The sequence below is a fragment of the Engystomops pustulosus genome, chromosome 1 (genome assembly GCF_040894005.1).
Source record: "Engystomops pustulosus chromosome 1, aEngPut4.maternal, whole genome shotgun sequence".
NCBI lineage: Eukaryota > Metazoa > Chordata > Amphibia > Anura > Leptodactylidae > Engystomops > Engystomops pustulosus.
The window spans coordinates 93,321,321-93,342,716 of record NC_092411.1 but is presented as its reverse complement, the minus strand read 5'-3'; the positions used below and the strand labels follow the sequence as shown (position 1 = coordinate 93,342,716).

The following is a 21,396-nucleotide window of genomic DNA, read 5'->3' as shown; positions in this document are numbered from 1 at the left end:
TATTTCTTCGTAAACAGACAAGTCATTAGAGGTTCATGGTTATTTCTAAAGTTCTGGCTTAACTTTGCCCATTATTTTTAGGCACACCATCTGATTTACAGTTGTTATTTTCAGGTGAGGTTTCATAATAAGTTATCGTTACTCTATTTCTGCCATTGATATGACTTGTGAATGCCATTTTTCCTGTTGGTTCTCACTCTAATTATCAGTTGCCCCTGAGCTAGAGGATGGAGACTAGCTGCTATCATCTTTCCTATATATGCTACATGTTGAAAGAACTGACCTATATTGCTTCCATTATGGTTCTGAGGTCCAATATACTCAGATGCATTGTGTTCCCATTGCTATGAACGTCCAAACCATGTCTTAATAAATTAAAACTATTCACTTTAGCCTTTAATTTAAAAAAAAGACAATCCTGTCAACTTGACCCAACAAATATGGGTCCAAAAATCAATGAAGCTGCTAAAAATAACATCATAAGCCTAGTAATTAAACTAGGTAACTTCAGTTTTGATAATACCACCCAAATTCATTGTTTTGTAGTAATGATTTGTTCTAGATTTGGAAAAGAATAATAAATTCTAATATAATAGCAGCACCACTAAGGAGATGTTCAGAAAATTCATCTACTGAGTATAAAGGCAGCGCCATCTAGGGAACGTATCACAAATTCAAGAAGCAATATCTAAGCCTCTTCCCCATCATAATAATCTAATTGCTCCTATCTCCACCAAATATTGGTCTCAGTACATATCAAACATTCCCCTTATTCATCTTCACTAAATGTTTGGGAGCATCAGCTAAAATTGCAGAGATGTCTTTTTTAAATAAAAGAAAAAAATTTAGATTTTTCGTTTTTATTGATAAAAGGAATATGCACCGAAACACCCCTTTAGGAGCACAATATTGTGTATACATAATGCAGCCGCAACAAAATACTGGCGCAAACACTTAATAAATAAATGTGCAAACATTTTCCACATGTATTTATGAGCAATCTACGCCAGAATACTGGCGCAGATTGCTTGATAAATGTTGGCCATTTTTTGGATGTCATCTATACTATGCATACAGGGAAGAATCTGCTACCTAACTGTATCAGAAAAGTCAGCAGGAGCATGGATGATAGGCGAGATAGAGGCTGCAGCATTGTCTGTGTGGGTCTTTGCCCCTGTATCTCTCTAGCAGCCTCCTTCTCCCCCTCCTCTCTCAATGGGCTTCTTTGGGCCACATATAACTTGGTCCCATTGGGGAGTTAGTCTGTTTCATGAAGATGTATATAGTTCTTCAAGCATGGAGGTAGAGAAATGTAACCGTTTCACATTTTCTTGTACCACTGTTTTTTGCAAAGATTATACAGTGTTTATTTGCCCACCCTTCTTCAAAAAACAGTTCTTGTTAAGCTCTTTAAAAAAAAGGCAATCTCCCAAATGAATCTCTACCTGCTTTACTAGATGACATTAGAAGTCTTGATATCTGCACATTTTTACCATATACCATATTGCAAAGGAGAGGCCTGAGCATAACCCCATGCCACTACATGGCAGTGACTGTATCCTCTTGGGCATCTGGCACAATGCATTTATAAATAGAAAAACCTACACCACTTCTAACTTGCAGTCTTTCTTTCTTTAGAGGCACTAATCTACTAATAATGATCGGGAAGAAAGCTGTGAAGAGTGGTGTTGTCTCCATCACTCTCCTCCATGGCAGAAGCAAAAGTCTTCAATCTTTTAGGCTGTGGCTTGTTCTGTTGGTCGTCTGGCAAGAGAGAAGAAATACACCTCATTTCTGTGTAGGCCACTGGATGCCGTAACTTGTTTCTTTGTTTCATAGTAGAAAGTTTGGCAGCAAGTGCTATAGTTGTGATAAGAAAGATGGTGCAAGCAACAGCAAGAATCAAGATGGTAAGCATGCACTGTCTCATTATAGACTGTGTCTGTATTGCATCCGTTGAAGATGTAGTTATATGAGTTACTGCTGCAGGCTTTGTAGAGGAAGTCCAAAACCATATAGTGGTGAGTCTGTGTCCAGTAGTTAGATCATGTGATGTAGCTGGCGTTGTGCTTGGGAAACTCTCTGGTGATTGTGGTGATAAGCTAGATGTAGAATCCTCCAAGTTGTCATCCGGGCTTGTCTGTTTGCTACTTGTGTCTTGACTAGCTGTAGTAGGAGCGTGGTCTACTTGAGTTGGTTTAGTATATTTTTTGCTTGTTAAATCGGCTAACCCTTCCGATGTGGTAGGGTTAAATGTTGATTCAGTGACTAAAGCTTCTGACTGTGTAACTGATTTGCTTACATGTGTGGTTTTAACTTCTTTAAGTTTCTGTACAGCTTCCTTAGTTGTTTCTGGTATATCAGTTAAAGGGGTGGTTTCATCTTCACTGAGTGTCTGTCCAGCTCCCTTTGTTGTCTGCTCTTGATCAGTTAGAGGGGTGGTTTCATCTTCATTTAACAGATGCATGCTCTTAGCTTTTGTAATAGCTGCACTAGATGCTTCCAGAATGTATGGGGTAGCATCTGAAAATTTATCCAGTGGTGGTTCTGTTGGTTTAACTTTTGGTAAAGGTTGTTTATCTGGAATGACATCTCCTTTTTTGGACTTCTTATCTATAACTTCTCTTCTCAAGCGTGGCAACATTAGGGATCCTCCATCCATTCTGTCCTCTGTTTGCAATTCCCACTTGTAGTTAATGCCAAAAGGAGAATTATTAGGTTTATGTACAAGGTTATCATCATGAGTCAAAAGAGAACCATCCAAGAGGGGAAGCTTGTATGCAATGGCAGAAGACAACCACAAACACAGCAGGAGGGTTGCTGACGGGAAAGACATTGTACCTGTAACATAGATTTTGTAATATTAGTAAGGACAAATCAATTATGCAATTGTTTTACAAAATATAATCTATGGATTCTCACCATTAACAGGGAATATAGTGTGTAATTAGTACGGCCTAAAGAATACCAAACACAATGGGGCACATTTACTAAGGGTCCGCAGCCGCGAATCCGTCGGGTTTTTCCCGAATATTTCCTCTTTGCGCTGTATTTCACGGAATTGTGGCGCACGCGATCGATTTTTGGCGCAATCGCGCCGACTTTCGTGCGACAGAAATCGGGGGCGTGACCACCGGACAACCCGAAGGATTCGGAAAAACCGCAGAATTTAAAAAGCCATTTGTGTCGCAAGATCAAGCACTCACATACACCAGAAAAAAGCAGGTGAACTCCGGCGGACCTCGGCGCAGCAGCGACAACTGGGGAATATCGGCGCACGGACCTTAGTGAATCCCAGCAGAACCCGAATCAGCGTCGGAGAACCCGCCGCTGGATCGCGACTGGACCGGGTAAGTAAATGTGCCCCAATGGGGCACATTTACTAAGGGCCCGCAGCCGCGAATCCGTCGGTTTTTCCCGAATATTTCCGCTTTGCGCTGTATTTCACAGGATTGTGGCGCACGCGACCGATTTTTGGCGCAATCGCGTCGACTTTCGCGCGACAGAAATCGGGGGGCGTGGCCACCGGACAACCCGAAGGATTCGGAAAAACCGCAGAATTTAAAAAGCCATTTGTGTCGCAAGATCAAGCACTCACATACACCAGAAAAAAGCAGGTGAACTTCGGCGGACCTCGGCGCAGCAGCGACACCTGGTGAATATCGGCGCACGGACCTTAGTGAATCCCGGCAGAACCCGAATCAGCGTCGGAGAACCCGCCGCTGGATCGCGACTGGACCGGGTAAGTAAATGTGCCCCAATGGGGCACATTTACTAAGGGCCCGCAGCCGCGAATCCGTCGGTTTTTCCCGAATATTTCCGCTTTGCGCTGTATTTCACAGGATTGTGGCGCACGCGACCGATTTTTGGCGCAATCGCGTCGACTTTCGCGCGACAGAAATCGGGGGGCGTGGCCACCGGACAACCCGAAGGATTCGGAAAAACCGCAGAATTTAAAAAGCCATTTGTGTCGCAAGATCAAGCACTCACATACACCAGAAAAAAGCAGGTGAACTTCGGCGGACCTCGGCGCAGCAGCGACACCTGGTGAATATCGGCGCACGGACCTTAGTGAATCCCGGCAGAACCCGAATCAGCGTCGGAGAACCCGCCGCTGGATCGCGACTGGAGCGGGTAAGTAAATGTTCCTCAATATATTAATATTGTTATTATCATGTTATTATCATTAGTTGATACAACAGGAAATAATATTATTAGTAATAATGGCAAATGGAAAGCTGTCATATATAGTCCACATGTAATGGATAAAACACAGACCTCAGACTGATATAATACAACCTGTTACCTACTGAGCATCGCAAAGAGAGTCACAAAGAATCTGGATTCCGCCAACAACTCCATGAATATTTTATGAGTATTTTAGCATGTATTATTAACATACACAATATTTGGCCGTAAAAGCTCAACATCAGCTGGAAGTAACTTATCTCCTCTCGGCACTAAGAACACAGGCGTGCCCAGCTAACGTGAACCTGATCATGTATGGCAAGGTTGGGGGTAATTGCTGTTAGCGCAAATAGCTTTTGAAGGTATATTCCCACTTCAATGTACTTGGCAGAAGTAAAAAATTAGACTTAGAAAACACTGAGGAGACAAGGATAGTTCAAAAAAATTGAGAAAATAATATGCTTAAATCTCCATGTGACACCCCCCACCCGACCTTACAGCTCCAGCACAGATTTGCAGTGTTCATTACTTCTACTCTTGTTGGATTGAAAGTGCTAATGTCATGTTCATTCCACAGGTGACGCTGGATCCATGAATTACAGAATGAAAATGGGTATAGCACTCCTGGTCTGGTGGAGCTGGAAACACCAGAAACCAAAAACCATCTTTTCTTTTTTTGTTGCAAGGTTGAAACTTTAAAGGTGTTTCCATTTCTCTCAACTGGGTCTAAGGATAACATATATGCAAATAGGGCAATGTGTGGTCTACTGGCAGCACTTACACATCATTACTGTAAGTACAAAGCAGTCTTTTGTCTTTACCATATTGTTCGCATGTCTCCCTTTGATTTTTACACATAAACACATAATTGGGGACATGTATTTTTATTCTGATCTGATTTTCTCTCTTCTTTTTGCAAGTGTTTTACATTTTGGGGGGACTTTTACAACTATGCTAGGGTCTTGAGAAGTTGGCTGGTGGGTGTTTCTGTTGCCGTGTCCTTAAATGTATATTTCCAAGAAAGATGTTTTCTTTGTTCTGCAACTTTTAGCAGAGCAAATAAGAGACTTTTTACGTACATAACTACTGTAAGTACAACTCACCCCATGCTTAGTTCCATAGATACACCTAAAAAAGCTAATTTAGAAAGATACAAAGCACTGCTAAAGTAACAAATGATACATGTGCCCCAATATGTTTTATAAATGAACTGAAAAATGGAAGACTATAAAAAGTTAAAGGATATTTATGTCATGAGGAAGTCAGCTATACCGGCTTACTGAAAATAGAGGAAATGATAGGCGACTGTAGACTTAAATAATCAAAACTGAGAAATGTTCGTCTTGTGGTTGCCTAGAGCAACTAGAGCTCAGCTTTCTGAGCTATTGGCTGCGATGTCTTGAAGTGCTCTGAAAATGAAAGCTGCACCCTGGTTGGTTGTTTCACTAGTTACCCAATTTTCCTCTGTGTGTTTTACTTACACCTACTGCTTGACATCTGACTGATCATTAGAAGCAGATAGCAAGTCATAAGCCTGTGCATGTCCAGCACATGGAAAATTCTTCTGTGGTGATACAGCAAATATATGGCTCATATACAATAGATTGTAGACTTAGAGGTTAACCTGTTAATGTCTAAGGATATGCATATTTGTCCTCAGCGCTGTCAGCGCTTAAAGATGCATAACTGATTAACATGACTGGCTTAACCCATTGATCAGATAAATAGCACAGTCTGTAGTGCGAGTGAATACTGGTACCAATTTTCTGTGTTAACTTATTTTGTTAACATACTTTCAGTCATGTGAACCAGGTCTGCATATGTACCTGCATGATCAGCAGCTTGTTGCAATTGCCCAGACTGGAGGCAGCTCTTGTCAGGACAGTTCATTCTCTAAGATGTCAAAGTCAATGCTAAATGCAGGATAAACTCTGTCACCCCTTTAATGTGATTGTGAGGTGTTGTATTGCTATGGCAGTATGAGGTCTGATTATGGCCTCCAGGTCTGCATCTTCAGGCTTAGCCAAGGGTGGGCTCTGATAGACTGGCTACAACAGTTACAATACATTGCAAATACTAGCATTTGTTTTAATAATAAGAAATGTAAAAAATTTCAAAACATTGCCTTTTCAACTTATCCTGTGTTTAAAAGTTATAGTTCTAAAAAGATACCAACACTAAAGCAATAGTCTTTAACCTGTTACCAAGGTCACAAATCAGCTGCGGTTGTATTACGAGGGCTCACGGATTGAGCCCTCTCCTTAGAAGGTGGGCGTTTGCTATATATTGCATCAAACATCCACCAGTAACACCACTGATCATGGGTGCCACCATCTTGTCTTAAATAGTCACTCCCCTTGATGTCATTGGGGGAGCGATGATCTGTTGCCATGACAGCCTCTGGTCTTTGTAAGTCCAGAGGCTGTATAGTTTCTGATCATATGTTAAAATTGTAATACATTATCAGTAAAACCCCCTAATACTGTAGTACAGCAGTACATGGTAGGATCAATCAGATAACTTAGGGTTAGAGTACCTTATGGGGGTCTGAAAATTTTAAAAAAATAAATAAACCCTAAAAAGTCAAATCACCCCCTTTCCCTAGAACAGATATAAAAATAAACAGTAATTGAAAAAATTTTCAAATATGTCAAAATATAATAACATTTATTCCCAATGTTTAACCTCATAATGGAAATTAGCACCCAAAAGTCCAAAACGCTACTTTTTACTATTTCACAGCATCTAAAAAATGTTATAAAGTAGAAGTAAGTATGAAAAAGTTACTAGCACCAGAAGGTAATAATTTTTTTAATGTATTAAAACACATTAAAACCTATATAAATTTAGAATCCCAAAGAATAAAGGAGACATGCACATGGGGCACCAATTGAAAGCCATAAAAACTAAGCCCACAAGAAAATTGTCCAAATGCGTTTTTTTACCAATTTCACTGCATTTGGAATTTTTTTCTGCTTCCCACATGGCATGGAATAAATAAATACTGCCACTATGAAGTGCAATTTGTTATGCAGAAAACAAGCTTTTATATAACTCTCTACATGGAGAAAACTTATAGATTTTTGAAGGTGGGGAGTGAAAAAAGCGCAAAAACGAAAAAGGGCCTGGTCGTTGAGGGGTTTAAAAAGTTGTTCTATTAGAAAGGGTTGTAAAACATTAAAAACCTACACACAGTTTTGCATGTTTTTTGAAGTGACCAGCACTAAATTTTTATTTCAAAAGCAGGTGCTTGAAATGCTCTTTAATGTATAAACCCCTCTCCTGCCCCAAGAAATAGTTAGTACATTTTAATTATTATGTCACATAAAGTAAAAAAAAAGCACCCATGAACTTGAGTCGACAAAAAGATAAATAGTAATAGAAAGGAAAAACTAAAAATAAGTAGGATTTAATAAACTGTAGATTATTAAAGGTATTAAAGGACATCTGCCATCAGATTTATTGATGGTAGACTGCCCAAACTTACCTGCATGTTATGTTCTCTGGGGAATGGCACTGTTTTTCATGAGAATATAGCTGCTCCAAAACTAATCAAAAATGGTGCCATACCCCTGAGAACTATTTACAATAAAGGTCATTCATAACTAAGACCCATTTCTTCTTTAAGACGTAACTTTTATTATAAATTTATTAAAAAAGATAATTACTTCATTATTTCTTTTGTGGTATCATTATTTCCATTTGTAGATTAAAAATCGTGCAGCCAAGTTATGTCTGAAAGAAGAAAAGACCAATGGTTCTTAGTGAGGTCATGAATGACCTTTATTATAGCTTGAATTAAATATAGACCCAGTCATAAAAATCCACATAATTGTTGTGATACCCTAGAAAACATAACAAGCAGGTAAGTTTGGGCAATAGTAGATCTGTGCCTTTCCCGATCCGGAGTGTCCGACGATTCACTTACATCATGCGCCCGATATCCTGCATGTGTCGCTTCCCCGCTCAGGTCCACCAGAGTTCCCTATCTTCTTCCCGCTACATGTAAATCCTGCACTCAGTCCGAATCAGTCAGATTGTCCGACGGCCCACCCCTGATTTCTGTCTCATGGAAGCTGGCTACGATGCGCCAAAATCCGGTCGCGTGTGACACAATCCCCTTCTAAATCCCTGTCCCAGCGGCACTATCCCCGAAAACACCAGAAAACCCGACGGAAAGGCGGCCGCGGAACCCTTTGTAAATTAACCCCTATTGTGTTAGACAATGTATTGCTAGTTTTCTAGTTGAAAACACGAAATAGCCTCATGATCACCAAGTCAGGAACTGAATCTTTTCAGCCAATAGTTGGCACAAAATCTTAAAGGGTAGTACTGCATAGTAAAGACTTCATAGAATTATAACCCACAATAAACATAGACCATTGCTTGCAAACCACCTCATCATTAAATTGCAGAGAAAATATGTTATATTACGGGGCACATTTACTATGGCGCCAGATTTCTGTCAGACTTTGCACGTTTTTTCTAGTACAAAACTTCAACACATATTTAAGAAGTGCCTGCGCCACATTGGTGTCGCACACGACCGTTTTGTGTCTGCACTGAAATGGCTGTTCCGGTACTCAGTCGGACCGTGCGCCAGATGTAACATGCAAAGTCCGACAGAAGTGTGTTGCATGCCCAATGTTAAAGGTGCACCAAAAAAAAGTGGTGCACTCTGTTGGAGCAGTGCAGGGAGCACCAGATTCGTGAAGAAAGCGGGCCAGAAATCATGAATCTGTTGCACACTATGCACAGGCAAACTCCACATAGTACAGGCTGCACTGTTCTTAGTAAATGTGCCCCTATATGTTAGTTCTTTTGCCGTTTTTTTACTGCAGACTTTCTTTTGCAATGCACAATCTGATACAATATCTGTAACTAAATCTGCATAAATTTTTTTAAATAGTCACAGTCTATACAATGCCAGTCAAGTGTTTGAGCAACCTCTTTGAAACATGAAGTTCTGCACTCATCCAGGAAATGATGCCTATAGTTTTTACTGATGATTTCGTAATTGTTGTTGCTATAGAGAAGCCAAAAGCATATGTGACAAAAATCCCAAATAAATTATCATTTTACAAAAAAAAAAAACATGCTTTAGATACTATATACATATATTACATTGAAACATTAAACGCTGGTATACAAAATCAGGAAAATTATCAACTTATATAAAAAAATAAAGTAACTTGGGTCTGGCTATAAAATGGTTTACGTTGATGGATTTGGGGCTTTTTCAATTCACTACATAATTATATGTACTATCAAAGTTACTAGGGGGTTCACACATCTTCTAGATTACTGTAATCTGTGCAATTTCAAGATAGTAAACTGTTCACTACAATCAAATCATTATAAATTTGTATAGATAGATAAATAGACAGACAGACATATAGATAGATACGATTTGGTGACCAATGTGTCCCTTACCATAAAGAAAAGTCCTCCCTTGCCAAATGTATACTTTACCGTTTAGGCTGATCTAGTTTTGTTCCCATCCAGAAGCATTTCAGTCCTGTAGCCTTCAAACTATGTACCTGAACAAGACAGGAAACATAGAGGAGGGTGTGGAGTCTTCAATAAATAAGGAAGGACAGGACCGCAGGCTGTGGTTTGTGAGAGAGGCGGGGGAGCAAGAGATAGAGTGCATGTGAAAGAGTGTCAGATGAAGAATGCAGTTTTGTAAAAAGGAAAGGAGTGACAGATAAAGGCATATAGATTAGAGAAAACAGAAGCAAATATATTGTTTATTGAGAACTAGATGAAATGATATGTGGCCCACAGTGCATGTAGAGTAGAAGGATAGAAATAAGCCATGGAATGGAAACACAACTATGCAGACATGCATTTACATGCTTACACTTCTTTGCTCCCGGGCATCATCTGTTTAACCCTAAAACAAATTGTTGCTTAGTGAAACACAAATTTATGGTTACAACATTTATAATAGATACAATTGCACTAATAAATGTGCCACCTAGGTCTAAGCAAAAACTTCTGTTTTAAAGGAATGCCCAGTTTAATGTTACTATTTGCTGAAACATAACTGCAAAGAGAACTAAAGCCATTATTTTATAATAATGACAGCCAGATTGTTTAGTGTCCTCAAGTGGCTTTTCTACAATCACCATGTATGTAAATATCTTTTATAAGAATGGCCCTTGTGGGTTGGCCCTTCTCAAAAAGAAACTGAGCCCAACCAATACATTAAACCAATTGATCAGCTGTTGTTGCTAGGAAAAACTTTGTGGGGCTTATTCATCAAGAATTTTACTTTATGCTTCAGTCTAGTTCTCCCCTGCAAATTAGAGGCACCTAATGACTTAAAAACATTTTAAACCATACAAAGTTGTAGACAGTATTAGGTAGCAGACCTGGAGATCTATGTAATTATACCTTTATGTATATTGTTAGTAGGACAGTTTCTAGATCATTTATTCTACAGGGTCAATCTCAAAAAAGGAACTAAAGTAACATATACAAAAAGTAACATATATACAATGCCCCCTCCACATAAAATATTAAATACAGTGTTTTTGGATGAACTATAGTGTATGCAGTGTCTCTCCAAAATTACTTTTAAAACATACACTGACTCCCCCTTAGTTAAAATTTCTAAAGTGGCCTTTAAACTAAAATTAAGGACCTCCCATCGGTTATTGTAATAACTCAGCACATTAACACAGCACCAGATTTAATATAATTACAGCACCAGCAAGCTATGTACATTAAGACAGCACAGGAACCAAAATCACAACATAAAAGCAGAACTAGAACGGAGCTGAGTACCTAAATACAGCACCAGAACAAAGCTCAGGAAAAATAAAGAGCACCAGAACTGAGCTTTGTACATAAATACAGCACAAGAACCTGGCTTACCAAAACTGAGTTCTTTACATAAATACAGCACCAGAACAATTCTCATATAAATATCTCCATATTAATTGTTTAAATATGCAGTACTTCTCCACCCACTGATTGCAGACTGTAACTGAGGGGCTGCAGGAGATCCAGCAAATCCTACCAAAAAATGTCTACTTCATCGGGGTTTTATTTCCCAAAGCTTCTTACTGTTGTTTTGATGTTATTTTGGCTTCAATATTTTCTTGTTTAATAAATTAGCAAAAATATCTACATTACTGTGAAGATGGGATGTAGAGTGTACATTAATGAGCAATTTTTTTTTATATAATCTTACCAACTGGCTGCAATGAAACAAAAGGTGGAAAATGTAAAAGGGTCTGAATACTTTCTGTACCCACGATATGATGGTTGTGTGAATTAATCTTAAAGAGGTTGGGCAGGAATGTATATTGAGGCCTATCAGCTGTTCAGAGTTAGAAGCAGTTGTCTCTGTGTCTCTATGTGGGCCAGAACTGGAACACCACCCATGGCACACACTGCAGATGTAGTACTGGCGGTCCCCTACTTAACGACAGTCGACATACAGACGACCCCTAGTTACAGACAGACCCCTCGGCCCACTGTGACCTGTAGTGAAGCTCTCTGGATGCTACTTTAGTCTCAGGTTGCAATAATCAGCTGTAAGGTGTCTGTGATGAAGCTTTATTGATAATTCTTGGTCCAATTACAGCAAAAAATTTTGAAAATCTGGATCTACAATGACAAAATATACAGTTTTGACTTACATACAAATTCGACTTAAGAACAAACCTATGAAACCTATCTTGTACATAACCCGGAGACTGCCAGTATTCCCATACAGGGATATGGAATATGGATATGGAGCCAACTGCTTCTGTGTCCCTGTCTTAACAAACATATCTCTGCTCTTACTTAGTTAAGAAGCTCATGTTTAAAGTTCTTTTTCTCCATTTTGCGGAATCTCCTAGAATATAGATGAACATTCTTGTGCTCCTGTGGCATAAAACCTTATTATAGGTTACATTTTAAAAATAAAACTATACAATTATTAGGTTTCCACATCCTTATTTTAGTCAATATATTTGAATGCTGTAAATATAGCTCCATAGATTTTTTTTTAATCCGCTGTTCTTTGCATTTTGCCTTCCATCCTGCCATTCTATACTCTAAGCAAGTTGCAAAATGAATCCATCCACATACAGAGTTGCTGATCAAAGTTGTTTATTTCCCTGACCCTAAATTACCAGTTAAAGATACATTTTTCTAGATGAAAGCTCTGCCTGAAGACTATCTGCATCTTTTAAGGAACTTAGGCAAACAATTAACCTAGAATAAGTACAGTTCCTGTGCATACATATTTCATCAGCAGATCAATATCCAGTCTCTAGACTCATAATCCAACATATCATTATGCTGAATGGTAAAGAGGGTTCCCTCTGTGTACATGCAGATCCTAGGATTTCCCATCTATGTCTCCTTCAGTCTTTCCTAATCCATTATTCTCAGACAATAGACATAGGCCCACTTTTATCAAAACTAGTTCAGTCTCTACTATGTGCAGTTTGCCTGTGGAGTGTGCAGAGTGCACCAATTAATAAAAACTGGCGCACAGTCTTCATGAATCTGGGGCCCCCTGCACTGCTCTGGCAGAATGCACCAATTTTTTTGGTGCACTTTGTTCATGCTGCAGAATGGTGGCGCACGTCAGTAATTAATGTGGCGCAAACTCTGACTAAGCAGTAACACCCCCTTGAGATGCACATTTTTCTGTCTTGTCGGACACAGTAAAGGCGCTACACAAAACTGGCGCAGACACTTTAATAAATGTGGGCCATAATGTTAAAAACACAGGATGAACGGCTGTGCTTCAGAAGTCCTAAATTTTATAAAATCAACAAATCCCTCAAATTGCCTACATCGAATATACAGCTATTAGTGGTAATATTTATATTTGTGGGAAAGTGATACAGGGTCTTATTAACACCAGCTCTCCATGTCAGATCTGTTTTTACAGCTCAGGGGACACTGGGTGTCAACGTCATGTATGATGTTAGTAATTATAATAGTGTAAACCACATCAAGTGGATTAATATCCACTTGAATGACAGAAAGCAGAGATCTTGAAAAACCATGATTTTGAAATGAAGAAAGTCGTTTATCCACAACAGGAGAACATAATGGTCTTATGCCTATACGGTTCAAGGATCCTCATGGTCCTATAGTGATATGAACAAGTTAGTGGATTCTCACAATTCATCCATTTTGAAAAAATGCAGAATCAAGTTCCTCCATTAACATGAACACAACATTATCTGCATTGAAATGACATCCCTTACATCTTCCCTTACATGTTTGATCAGTTTAAGTGCCATATTTTATAATATGTTTAGCATATGACTTGGTATCAAAAGATTTTTTTCATCTATAGGGAATATTATATGTCTCGCAACATCTGTGGCTTTCATGTGATGTTTTCAGATTGCTTTGTAGCTTTGTCCTATATGTTAAACAAAATGTGTTTCAGGGAAGTCCCTGATATTAATATTATTCTGCAGCTTCTCCAATGTCTGTTAGACATTCATTTAACTTCACAAAGGCAAAGCTTGCCGATCAGAGAATGGGGCTTAAATTTAAAGAAATGTGCTGTACTTTCCGCAAACCTGCAGAGGAGTTCACTTCTAGATTATCACTTCCACATCCTGCTAACACATCCCATTTTTAAACTGTTTATAGTAATAAGTAATATGAGCATCATAGGAACAACCTGAATCTGCAGTGCCCCATAGTATTATCTCCACAAGTCCCGCTCGCAACTGAAATATATTATTTATCTATAGTTACCTAATGGATGAGGAGACACTTTATGAGCCCCTGAGGCTCCTTGGCTTGGTTTTCGAAGAGGGTCTTATAAGTTTTAACAACAATCACCTAAATTGGTGAATTTCAGTACACCATCACTTAACATGTAGATATATCTTTAATTTCTTTGGAGCATTCAACACACATGGCAAGGGAATGAGGGGGCAAAGGGTGGAAGAAGTTTCTAGTTAGGGTGATTGAGCATAGGTATTTTTATCTTAAAGTCTAAAGAGAGAATTGTATTACTGTAGATACTCGAGTATAAGCCGAGTTTTTCAGTACATTTTTTGAAAAAGCCTCACCCAGCTTTGGGGAAATACCATTATATGTCCATATATGGTATTTCTACATCGCCAAGGGCTTCCCCTGACACAAGGTCTCTAAATTATTTAATGATATCCTAATTAATTATTTTTTGGTGAGATTGAATTTGAATCTACAATTTCCACTCTCTAACAGAGCAACAGAATTGCAGTGATCTCAACCAGTACCCTTGAACTTACCTACTGTCAATAGAAGGATTATGTGTAACGTAGAGCTTCATAAGAGTTACACTGTTACACAAGCCTAATGCACTGGTATATAGAGATATATCTGTTCAAAAATCTCTTTATATATCATTACATTATCCTTTTTTAATACAGTTAAATTGAATTTATAAAACTGTATAAGGGCCTTTCATTAGTGAGAGGAGGTGATGTGTTGTTGTTTAATTAATGAGAGGAGGTTGCTGGGCATTTCATTAGCATCGAGAGGTTGGTTTTTTTTTCTTTTTCCTTCATTTATAAATTTTAATAACAATACAATGACAAACTACAAAAAACAACCAACAGCAAACATATAGGGGCAGATTTACTCACCTGGTCCCGCCGCGATCCCGCGGCACATTGTCCAACGTGGATTCCGGTCCGGCGCGATTCACTAAGATCGCGTGTCCGAGTTCCTGCATGTGTCGCTGCTGTGCCGAGGTCCGCCGGAGTTCACCTTCTCCTTCCTGGTGCATGTGAGTGCTTGATCTTGCCACACAAAAACTTTTTTAAATTCCGTGGTTTCTCCGAATCTGTCGGGTTGTCCGACAGCCAGGCCCCCCGATTTCTGACGCCGATCCCGGGGCAATTTGTTGCAAAAAGGAAATATTCGGGAAATCAGACGAAAGTGCAGATTGGGGCACATTTACTTACCCGGGCCTGTCGCCATTCCCGATCCGGACGGTCCGACGAAGATGAAGTCCGCCGCGATTCACCAAGATCGCGCACCTGAGATCCTGTATGTGTCGCTTCCCCGCTGAGGTCCGCCGGAGTTCACCTTCTTCTTCCTGGTATATGTGAGTGCATGTCTTGCAACACAATTTTAGATGTTAAATACCGTGCGTTGTCGCAAGTCCGAAGGCCCACCCCCTGATTTGTGAAAGCCGGCGTCGATGCGCCAAAATCCGATCATGTGCGCCAAAAACTCCAGTTAAATGCGGCGCAAAGCGGAAAATTTCGGGAAACCCGACAGAAATGCATTCCGCGGACCCTTAGTAAATGTGCCCCTTAATTTATACATTTGTCTTGGCCCAAACTTTCTATGTTAACCCTTTCTCGGCCCGTAATAGCACGTCACAGGTCGGCTGCGGGTGCATGGAGAGGGCTCAGGGGCTGAGCCCTTTCCATATCGCAGCAAAGACTTATCGGTAACACCTGCACATCGCCGCCAGCAAAGCCACCAGCGGCCTTAAAAAGATGGTGGCCTGTGGGCGCCGCCATCTTTTTGGAGATCGTCTCTCCCTGTGACGTCCTCGTGGAGCGGTGATCGGTTGCCATGACAGCCTCGGGTTTTTACGAAGACCCGAAGCTGTCTGGATTTAACCCATTCATTACTATGTGCTAATTGAACATTGTAATGTATGAGGATGAAGTATGGTAGTATGGTAGTATATGATAGGATCAATCAGACAACCTAGGGTTAAAGTACCCTAGGGAGTCTTAAAAATAGTAGAAATGAAAAAAAAATTATAATAAAAAACCTAAACATTCAAATCACCCCCCTTTCCCTAGAACTGATATACATATTAAAAAACAGTAAAAATCACAGAGAATATGTATTGCCACATCCAAAAATGCCGGTTCTATCAAAATATAATAATGTTTTTTCACTGTGTTTAACCCCGTTACAGAAAATAGTCCCAAAGTCGAAAATGGCACTTTTTTGCCATTTTTAAAAATATTTAAAAAATAAATAAAAAGTGATCAAAAGATCATACAGTCCTACAAAGGTCACAAAAAATATACCACCCACAGCTCTGTACACTGAAGTTTTAAAAAGTTATGAGCGCTAGAAGATGGCAAAATTTAAAAAAAAATTCTACACAAGGTTATAATTTTTGTAAATGTATAAAACCTATACAAATTTGGTATCCCTGAGATCGGACTGACCCAAAGAATAAAGTAGACATGTCATTTGTGGCGCACAGTGAAAGCTGTAAAATCCAAGCCCACAAGAAAACGCTGTAAATGCATTTTTTCACCAATTTCACTGCATTTGGAAATTTTTTCCCGCTTCCCAGTACACTGCATGGAATATTCAATACCATCACTATGAAGTGCAATTTGTTACGCAGATAACAAGCCTTCACAGAGCTCTTTATGTGGAAAAATAAAAGGTTATTGATTTTTGATTGTGGGGAGTAAAAAAATTAAAATGGAAAATCAAAAAAGGGCGAGGTCCTTAAAGGGTTAAACCCAATTATTGTTATATCCTTTGTTTCCAAAGTACAGCAGATATCCTTGTTCATATTTACCTTTTACTAGTACAGGTCATTCTAATTATATTTTCCAGGCATTCCCACTTTTACTTTAAGTGTTTTATGTGAATTACTTCATTATTAGAGAATACCTGTTCATATGTGTAGTAGGTCAGTAATCTTTTATGACATCTTTTAACAAGGGGGAGTTGTGATCATTCCATCTTGATGTTATTCCATCGGGAGGTTGTGACCAATGCATTTCCCACCCTAGGCTTATACTCCAGTCAAAAAGTTTTCCCATTTTTAAATCAGGTGCCTTGGCTTATATCATTGGTAAAGGTGCACTTTGTCCAAGGTTGGAGTTCCTTAGCAGTATTTTTATTAGTTTTATAGTTAGATTAGTAAATCCCTAGTTGGAGGAAAGGGGAAGGTCTGGATACATGTTTCACTGGGTATAGCCTGTAATTACTGTATTTCGCACTCTTGTATGATAGTAATTGATGAGTCTTGACAAATCTGTCTTCCCAGGTACCAGATGGTGTACTGGAAACTGGAGTATATTTTCATCGTTATTTCTGCTGGTAAAATGTCCATAAATGACTTCCTGTCACGGTTTACAAAGAAGCAGGGAACTGTATAAAGAGAGCTGCAAGAAGTAGAGAAACAGGGAAGGAAAAACTGTCCCTTACTATGAGGCTAAGCTAGTCCTTGCCTGTGGGTGACAGTCAGCTTACCTGGGCTACCTCCGGACCCGACAACTTCTCTCTCTCTGATCACAAATACCTTTTAAGATAGTTGGGGAAAGGACTAAAGGATACTAGGATCTGGTGTACTAAGTTTGCACCCCCCTAATGAAACAATTGCTGAAAGTAAAAACTTGGATAACTAGCAATCCCAGCATGCACACAAACACATAACTGAGACAAATACAGGAAGGAGGGCAATAGGAAGCACAGGAATAACGGGTAACAACCTGAGCAAGTCGTTCTGATATAGGGGACATTCGGGTATAACTATTCCAGCTAAATTACTTTATTGGTAACAATGGTGTAAGGTGTTAATATGCATACTGTACATTCAGTTGGTTTTAGGTGATATGTGTGTTTTGGTGACTTCCTTCACTGTGTCTTAAAATTGATGGATGTGGGGGAGGTCCAAAAGCAATGGAAAAAGTCTGCAGAGAAACCGTCACATTAGGGTCCACAGGCTAAGGGTAAATGTGTCATTTAGTGGGAGGGAGAGATTTACAGTAGGTCCTATGGGCTATTTATAGTTAATGTATATACTGCATATATATATGTGCATTTGCTTTAAAGAGAACCTGTCAGGCAAATTAACCACCAAAACTAAATATATTTTCATAAACTGCCTTTATAAAGCATTTCCCCTATCCCCACATTATCTCTCTACATGCCTGTACAATTAAACAATCAGGTGGTAAAGCTGTATGCAAATGACCTGAGAGAGGTTCAATGAATCATTAGCATACACAGCAGTCCAGCTTATTCATGATTGTGAGGCACAGCCACACCTACCATCCTTGACTGACCGCATGTATAATGATGTGGCTCCTCTATGTACTTCCTGGTTCCGATGGTCACGCCCCCTGCAGCCTGTGTGTGTATGAGATACTCCTATACACATGACTGACAGCCGGTATAATGATGTGACACTCCTGGTGCTTGCTCCTCTATGTGCTTCCTGGTGCTGGAGGCCATGTCCCCTGCAGCCTGTGTGTGTATGAGATACTCCTATGCACATGACTGACAGGCTGTATAATGATGTGACACTCCTGATGCTGGCTCCTCTATGTACTTCCTGGTGCTGGTGGCCACGCCCATGCAGCCTGTGTGTATATGAGATACTCCTATACACATGACTGACAGCCTGCATAATGATGTGACACTCCTGATGCTGGCTCATCTATGTACTTCCTGGTGGTGGCGGCCACGCCCCCTGCAGCATATGTGTATGAGATACTTCTATAAACATGACTGACAGCCTGTATAATGATGTGATATTCCTGGTGCTGGCTCCTCTATGTACTTCCTGGTGCTTGTGCCCCCTGCAGGCTGTGTGTATATGAGGTACTCCTACACACAGGACTGACAGCCTGTATAATGTGGTGACACTGCTGGTGGTGGTTCCTCTATGTGCTTCCTGGTGCTGGAGGCCACGTCACCTGGCTGCAGCCTGTGTATGTGTATGAGATACTCCTATACACATGACTGACAGCCTGCATAATGATGTGACACTCCTGATGCTGGCTCCTCTATGTACTTCCCGGCACTGGCGGCCTTGCCCACTGCAGCCTGTGTGTGTATGATATACTCCTATACACATGACTGACAGCCTGTATAATGATGTGACACTCCTGGTGCTGGCTCCTCTATGTGCTTCCTGGTGCTGTAGGCCACGTCCCCTGCAGCCTGTGCGTGTATGAGATACTCCTATACACATGACTGACAGCCTGTATAAAGATGTGATACTGTTGGTGCTGGCTCCTCTGTGTACTTCCTGGTGCTGGCGGCCACACCCCCTGCAGCCTGTGTGTGTGAGATACTCCTATACACATGGCTGCATCCTGTAGCAGTTGTAACAGCCTGACATGCTGTTACTCCTATACACTACTCGTGTAGCTAAAGTCTGTGTCTCTTGAGGGTAGCAGATAAAGCACAATCACCAGCAATGCTTTATTATACATCACACACAGATATCAGGGGTGAGAAGAGAGGGCAAGGGCAACAGGGGTGACATTCCTGTGCCCAGGCTCATTTACATAATAAAGATGATTTTACAATGGTTAATGTATTAATCAACTAGACAAAGGCTGGGATGGAATCTGTGTGAGATGCTCCAACAGGTAGTAGCGACAGGACTAGTGACAGAGACCTGATGACAGGTGTCCTTTAAGCTGTTTGAAAGATGATCTTAAATTTGATGCTAGAATACTTTGGGAACTTAGATCATGTGGCTACCAAACAAACTCAAATCCTCCATCACCGTGCTTGACAGAAAGGATGCTTTTATTCTGTGTTTGGTTGTCATCAAAATAGAACTGCACATTGTTAAGCCATAATCCATTTTATGAGGACAAACACTTCTTTGTCACATTGGTTCTAAGTTTCTACAATGTCTTAAAATATGGAGTAAGGCAATTACAGAGGTTTATGGTGCAAATTACGAATTTGTCAGAATTCTGACAAAGAAATTGATAAATCTGTCACATTGATGATAAAAATAAACTCTGTAATTGTAATTAAAATGTGTCTCTTTTTTTCCCTGCTTCAGTTTCCTTTTAGCAGTGTATATTCAGCCTTCCCTTTTATACTCACACTGGTACAGGTAGTACCTGGGTTAGGTACAGGATAGGTTCTTTAGCTTTGTACTTAAGTTGAATTTATATTTAAGGCGGAACTGTATATTTGATAATTGTAGCTCCAGAAGAAAATAAAAAGAATTTTGCCCCTGTGACAATTGGATTTTAAAAATGTTATGCTGTCATGGGAACAAGGATTATAAATAAAGCTTTATTACAGACTCCTTACAGCTGACCTACTAAACCCTACTAAAGTAAAGGGTCCAGAGACTTCACTAGAGGTTACATTGGGCAGAGATGTATGTAGGAGTCGTCTTTAAGTCGGGTGTCCTTAAGTCACTTGTACACATTTACTAAAAACAGTACAAAGTGCACCATGTGCAGTTTACCAGTGTAGTGTGCAGTGGGCGCCGGATTCATGAATTGTCGCATTGCGACACACGGAAATGAAATTCAGACATACAACATAATGCACACACATCATTTTTATAGTAGCTGCTCCTAAACAAAGCTACCATTTACAGAATATCACATAACACATACAATTTCAGGAGGATTTTTGAAAGGTATACAATGTACTGTAGAAATTTATTGTTCAATTTTTTTTTAATGAAACATACATATTTTAGAACAATTCGTCACTCCTTGCTTAACCACACATCTAAAATATTTATCTCCATCGCCCTGACAACTAGCTGACATACATACTCAAGCACTGCCAAATATGTCAAAGGACGGACTAAGATGCAGAACTTGAGAAAGCTTTTAAAATGTGTAAAATGTGAACTGAAAATTGTGCAGGTTAAAGTTTTAAAAATGAAGTCCGTATGTATAAAAAAAAGTCTTCATTTTGTCATATTCTGAGGCTTGTATCTTATTTATACTTTGGCGTATGGAGTTTTGTAAGCTGTAATGTTTTGCAAGACATAGTGATCTTTACATTGATACTGTTTGTGGGACAGGACTGTACAGCTTTTTGATCACTTTTTATTTCCATTTTTATGAGTTGCTTTCAGTCAGGATGTCATGGTGACGGATCATCGCTCCGCGATGATCACAGCCAAGATGGTGACACTCATGCACTGCTGGCTGCAACATTGCCAGCAGCATGTTAAGGTTTAACACCTGTGATCGGTGTTGGGTGTTTTCTATAATATTCAACAATCACTTATTCTGTATGAAGTGGAATTAGATTGTAAACCCTCTCCATAATCCCCTTACCACATGCCAATGTACTATTACATTGGTTTGTGGCAAGGGAAACATTGATATTAAAGGCCACCACAATGGAATAACAAGTGAAACACACAGGAATAGTTGGGATATGTTCCACATACTGCTGGATTGGTAACCCTGTGATGACTTGAAGGACTCTCACCATGGACAAGAAAATAGAAGAAACCATTTTGTTGTA

At 39.7% G+C, this 21,396-nt stretch overlaps 1 protein-coding gene across 2 annotated transcripts; it reads right to left on the bottom strand.

The window, feature by feature from the left end:
- Positions 1 to 844: 844 nt before the first annotated feature.
- On the bottom strand, positions 845 to 9,983 carry SELPLG (selectin P ligand). 2 transcript variants are annotated; one of them, XM_072147732.1, is made up of 2 exons: positions 9,622 to 9,983; positions 845 to 2,841 (listed from the first exon to the last, which is right to left on the bottom strand). In XM_072147732.1, the coding sequence occupies exon 2, from the start codon at positions 2,834 to 2,836 to the stop codon at positions 1,652 to 1,654; it is 1,185 nt and encodes a 394-aa protein (XP_072003833.1). In that variant the 5' UTR covers positions 2,837 to 2,841; positions 9,622 to 9,983; the 3' UTR covers positions 845 to 1,651. The 2 variants fall into 2 exon arrangements, with proteins under 2 accessions (XP_072003833.1, XP_072003843.1); XM_072147742.1 differs by having other exon boundaries at positions 9,661 to 9,983.
- Between the last annotated feature and the right edge of the window lie 11,413 nt (positions 9,984 to 21,396).

What these genes read in the sequence shown, in the direction of transcription:
- SELPLG (XM_072147732.1), bottom strand. Translation starts at nt 2,836, where the DNA reads ATGTCTTTCCCGTCAGCAACCCTCCTGCTGTGTTTGTGGTTGTCTTCT.